Source organism: Dipodomys merriami, unplaced genomic scaffold (genome assembly GCF_024711535.1).
Source record: "Dipodomys merriami isolate MVZ:Mamm:240054 unplaced genomic scaffold, mDipMer1.0.p SCAF_2, whole genome shotgun sequence".
Taxonomy (NCBI): Eukaryota; Metazoa; Chordata; class Mammalia; order Rodentia; family Heteromyidae; genus Dipodomys; species Dipodomys merriami.
Window position 1 is genome coordinate 73,309,837 of NW_027203381.1, and position 6,000 is coordinate 73,315,836.

The 6,000-nt window shown below is 41.8% G+C and overlaps 1 protein-coding gene across 6 annotated transcripts in view; it reads left to right on the forward strand.

The window, feature by feature from the left end:
* The window catches only part of Golgb1 (golgin B1), a 58,958-nt gene extending 55,041 nt beyond the window's left edge, over nt 1-3,917 (forward strand). For all 6 annotated transcript variants that reach the window (XM_070030109.1, XM_070030110.1, XM_070030114.1 and 3 more), the window contains 2 exons: nt 2,234-2,336; nt 2,604-3,917. In XM_070030109.1, the coding sequence (XP_069886210.1) occupies nt 2,234-2,336; nt 2,604-2,738 (238 nt within the window). In that variant the 3' untranslated portion in view covers nt 2,739-3,917. The remainder of the gene's footprint in view (nt 1-2,233; nt 2,337-2,603) is intronic.
* Nucleotides 3,918-6,000: the final 2,083 nt, after the last annotated feature.

Sequence of the window (6,000 nt, forward strand, 5' to 3'; positions counted from 1 at the left end):
ATGATAATCCCATTACCTATCTGGGAGCTGAATCAATGAAAATCTTCAAATTGAAACCTTTGGAAGATTAAAATAGCACTTTATAAACACACACACACACACACACACACACACACACACACACACACACACACACACACACTACTGAAGCTTAATAGCACTTTATAAACACACACACACACACACACACACACACACACACACACACACTACTGAAGCTTAAACTCAGAACCTTGCACCCTTGCTCACTCTACCACTTGTACCATACCTCCACATCCAGCTTTTTTGCTAGTAATTGGCCAGGGGAATGCCTTATCTTGCAGAAGAGTCTACTTCTGCCAGACTAGGACAACAGTAATGTTGGGCAGTTTGCCCCATGTGATACTTGGAAGGAGAGGACTACACATCCCTCTTATGCCCAGCTCACAAGTCAAGACAATTACCATGCATGACAGAGTACAGTGGTTACAAGAGCTTTGCTGATGGAAAGAAACATTAAAAGCAGGCCCTTCTGTTATGTCTGGGGGGAAGCTACCTACATGTATTATCCCTTCCCTCAGAGAATGAATTTCAAGTAGTAACGCCTTCTTGCAATCCTTAGGTGGCAGAGATCACAGCCCCAGGAAGCAGGTAGTCTTTGACATCCCTTTCCTTCTCTACCCAGCATGTTTGTTCATGCCTCTGTCATCTTCAATGCCCTTTTGACCCTTGAGGAGTACAAAATAGTTTGGTGTTGTGTCTGATTCCATGCCACTTGCTGTGAATTTATTTAGACCTGTGAAACCAGGCCCTTGGGGAAGGGGGGAAGTTAATCCCCCACAAGTATCATTAGCCTGGTCTGAACCAACTGGAGACTGTGAAGTGCAGAATGACTTAGAGCCTGTGGCTGAGCTACGTTAAGCCAAGCTGGGCCCCTCCATAATTCTCTTTGTTGTATGTGGAACTTAGAGGTCTTGTAGTTTAAAAGTAACTAGTATGTGTGCCTCATCAGTGCCTATTGACATCCCATCTTCCTCAGCCCAATCTATAGAACTAGACAGACTGACCTCTGTAGTTCCAGACCCTGCCATTCCAGATGCACATGAAGGAAGAGACATAGCAGCTGTATTAGGCAAGCAGCTGGTGGGAGAAAGCTAGACTCTTCATGTTCAAGTTCTCTTTCTAGTCTCACGGGTCAGATTAAGGATTCCTTTTCTCCTGGAGATAATCTACAAAGAGAAGAAGCCTGGAGATTTAGAGATCCAGTCAGGAAGAATACACATGAAGAGGAGAGGAGATCTCGAAGATTCCATCCTCTCCAGTTAAAAAAATATATCCCTTTGGGCTGGGAAGGTGGCTCAGTGGTAGAGTGCTTGCCTCAAATGCATGAGGCCCTTGGTTCAATTCCTCAGTACCACATAAGCAGAAAAAGACAGAAGTGGCACTGTGGCTCTAGTGGTAGACTGCTATCCTTGAGCTGAAGAGCTGAGGGACAGCACCCAGGCCCAGAGTTCAAGCCCCACGACCAACAAAAATAAAATAAAATAAAATACATCCCTGTAGGCAAATACTTGATCAGCTGTGCCTTTGCCTTATTTTTTATTTTTTATTTATTTATTTTTTATTTATTGTGAAAATACTGTATAGAGGGGTTACAATTACATGGTTTTTATTTTTGTCAGAGTCTATTGAAGAAACACAAGAAATAACTGCTTCTTTATTAAATGGAAAATCTCTAGTATGAAATAAGCAAATCAACAAAAAGTGAAGTATCCGGCAACAAATAATCAGTTTCATTCTAAGAATCCTACAGAAATTGTTCTTGTGTGTTTTTGCCTGTTAGTCTCTAAAAATATTAGTGCTGGGTGTGTATGCCAGCACTTGGGTGAATGAGGCTACTAGTAAGATCATGGTTTGGAGGCCAGTCTAGGCCTCAGAAATCTCCTCTCATAAAACCTGACACACTACTAATAATAATTAAAATGGTGAGTTTCTCTTGAGTCTGATGTTGTATATTGTGGAAAAAGAACATGAGAGATAAAGACAAATGAACTACTAGATTCTGGTTCCACTGTTTGCTGATTGTATACCTGCGGCAGTTAATGTCACCCTTACTACTATGTGAGACAGGGACTAGAGAAGCAGCTTTGCCACAATTCCTCTGCATCACTTTTCTAAGGCAGTGATGTCCCCTGATCTCCCATCCCACCATGCTGAGAACCCATGCTGTGCCTCTTTTTCTTTCTCAACACAGGTTGGAACACGATTGGGACTCTGTTCGTACTCCTATCATTGGCTCCTGTGGCACTCAGGAACAGGCACTGTTAATAGATCTTACAAGCAGCAGCTGTCGAAGGGTAAGAAGAGAAAGATATAGAAAAGGTTCTATGCGTAGAATTAGGCAAAACATACAGAAGCCTCGCCACAGAGCTGTGATGAGTCTTACACTGGGAGGGTGCAGAAGAATGGAAGAACCTGGCTGATTTGCAGGTTGACTCTAGAATCCCCATGATGCCTTTCTTGTGCACTGGTGAAATGAGCTTTGCTTAAATGAGGGATTATGGGGGAGGGAAAGGGATACATCCCTCAAGGGTGAAATACTGACATCCAAGTTTTTCTTTCAGACCCGGAATGGTGCTGGATGGAAACGAGTCCTGCGTTCACTGTGCCATTCCCGGACCCGAGTGCCAATGCTGGCAGCCCTCTACTTTATAATGGTTCATGTCCTACTTATTCTGTGTTTCACCGGTCATTTATAAACTTAGTTGTCACCATTTGGACCACCCCTCTCGGAACTTGGAATTCCCTCATATCTAATGTCAGAACTGTCAATTCCAATGGAACAGTCTTCCCAAGTACAGATCATCTTCTCCAACTTTCCATGGAAAGTGCCTGCAAAAACAAGCTGCTGTGAGGACGAGTTCAAGCTTCTACCGACTTGCCCAGGCCCTGAACACTTCTGCTGAATTTGAGAAGCCTCACAGTTACTTTGCTGAGCCCAGCATTTGTTCAGATTTTGCAGGTCCTCATCTTTCATGGTCCTGTAAGGTATTGACACATGTTTCTACCAAGCCAAGAGGATGGTTCCAATAAATCAACAGTCTGAAGTTCAGTATCATTTTGATGAATAACTTTCTTTGCCTCACTACTTACTTTTCTCCTACTCCGGGAGGAAGGTAAACAGTTGTGGGGAATGAACACATCACCTCGTAGGACATGTGTCCAGGTTTCTTTCAAAGGATGGGAACTGGATCTCTTTGGGGGGTTAACTTTTGGACCACAGGGAAGGGCAGAATCTTCCTTTCTGTTCTGACTACCCCAGAGTGTTTTTGGTTTTGGACAGTGAAGAAGGACACCATTGGCATATGCCCTTGACCACAGGTAGACTAAGTTATTAAGTGGCTGGTGCCTGTCCTGTCACTGAAAAGACAGGAAGAACCAGCTGTGGACTGGGTTAGATTCATGTCATTCCTGTTATCTGGGTATACCTCCATATGTATTCTGAGTCAGTGTCAGAAGCCAGCAGGAGCTGGTCCAAGTTGGGGTATTGACCCTCAGCTGGAGTCTGATCTAATGACCACACTGCAACTCCTGGCCTCAGGAAGTACTGAAGCTACTATGCTGTTGGCAGTAGTTTATTCTGGCGTCTCACCCCATAGTTACTACCCTCTCTGGGAACAGAGGGCTGAGCAAATGGACAAAAATAGAGAAAACAAATCGAGACCTGAGAACAAGAGCCAGGAGTGAATTCCACTGTGCCTATTTTCCATTTCCTCCCCTTACTAGTTGGATGTTTTTTCATTACACCACCTAAGGAAGAGGGAGGACAGGTGGGCTAACTGATCTGCTCCAAGTCTTTGGTTTGTGGTGATGAAGTCTGGGTTACAGTAACTTTCTGAACTACTGTAAAATAATAAAACTATTTTCAGAGTAATAAATTGGTTGTATAAATGGGTATAGGTGTGTGATTTTTATGTGTGCACAGGTACACAGGCAAGAGAAGACAAGGGTTGGGGTAGGAGTAGCTGTGAGTTTCCTAGCCTTAACTACTGGACCTCATGGGGCTAAAGCATAGTGAAGAAATTCTATTCTAAGGCTGAATTGGTCTTGGGGTACAAAATGAATGCAGGCTCATATGTACTCCTGGGAGAACTACAGAAATATTAGGCCCTTAGAGATCCCTTCAGGTAGAAACAGGTTAAGGGAAATTTAAAACCACATAGATTGGGTAAGCATGTTTTATGTTAAAATGCTGCTTGGGAAAAGATAGCCCACATTCTCTAGGCACATGAAGTGGATTATTGAACCCAACCAATGTGGTTTCAAGCCTGCTCTTCATACTACCCCTTACTGTCTCAAGTTAAATTACCTTGGGACACTTGCAAAGGAGAAATATTTCCTTGATGTCATCTCTTAAGTTGTGTGGTTTCTCCAGGGGACTGCCTTCCTGGATGGTATGTCACAGTATCTAGTCTGACAATTCCAGTTTTGACACTGTTAGGATTCCAAGTGAGCTAAAAGATACTTTTTCCTTTCTGTAAATTCATTGTTCTTTAAAATGGCTTTTGTAATGTCATAAGTAGATCATGAAAAGAGAACAGATAAACTGCTCCAGGTACAGCATCCTTGGATTTGGAAGTGATCTTAGAAGCTTTCTATTCCTAATGTAAAAATGTTCTGTATGGTGGGCTGATTTCATCCAGTTCTGCTTGAACCTCTTGAGCAAATCAGATCAAACCTCTACAGGCAGTCAAGATAAGGAGAAACTGAGTCAGATCCAGTAACAAACATCCCTCCTTCCAAAATAAATTCTTATTAGCTAAAACAACAAAAGATTATTTTTCAAAGATGCCAAGTCCCTCATGTCATAATTGGAGCTTTTACTTGTACTGATTGTCACTTAAGCCCTCAGGCTGCCAGTGGAGCCACTGGAGAATTGTAGGGAGGTGAGTCAGCATCACACAGTTTCCCATGGAAGGTCATGAAGGAGAGGGATGTATTTCACTGGCCAAAACAAATCACCCAAGCAAATTAAAGCTGGAAGGGAAGGGCAGCAAATTTTTTTTTAGATGTAAAATACTTTATTTGTAAATGGTGATCTTCTAAATCTGTGTCCACAAATTCCAAAACCCATAACACTCTGTATACTTCAAAAAATTCAATTTTTGCCAACATTAGATACTATTATACAGAACAGAAACAAAACCTGGGAGGACAAATACTGGTAGGATGTCAAAATTTGTACAAGAGAAGAAAAATATCCAAGAAACAAATTTCATACAGCTATTTATCAAGAGAAAAATATATACAATTGATTTATTCTGTAAGATAAAAATACATCATGCCATATACATTACAGGTTCTGCACTGCATCACTGGCTGTACCCACAGCTCACAGCAAATCTTAACCAGCAGTTGATTAGACACCACAAAGAACTATTGGCTGATAACATCTGGTTCTTTCATCATTCTTCTATCTGGAACCAAATCTCTACCAGTGAACTCATGGCTCCTAAGCAATTTAGGAACCTTTCTCCATGCTTGCCCCTCATGAGTTATTCTTTCCCCTCATTCAACTGATCTGGACATATATTGTCACCAACCAAATGTAAACCTCACTTGGAATGTACAAGTGTTTGTTTTTTAAGGCTTACTTCTCAAGGTTATAGGATTCAGTTTTCCCATAAAGCCTTTTCTTGTTTACTATAGCCCATAGGAACAGTTCTAACTTCATTATCACAAATACAACTACTCACCTCATCTGTTTGGGATTTTTGAGTCCTACTCCAGAACAATAGCTAGAGTGTTTTCTGGTTGGATGTTTGTTGTTCTGACAAAATTACAAACAAAGCTATGATTCCCCTAAGACATAAAATCTTGCAAAAGACTAGAGCCAAATACATTTAACTCTTCTGCCTGAAGCAGAAGGAACTGACTCAAACTTCAGGAAGTAATTGTGAGGACAGGGTGGCAGGAAATGACAGAAAACCTGAATACGGAACTGAAGCAGTTGTTTGGAGT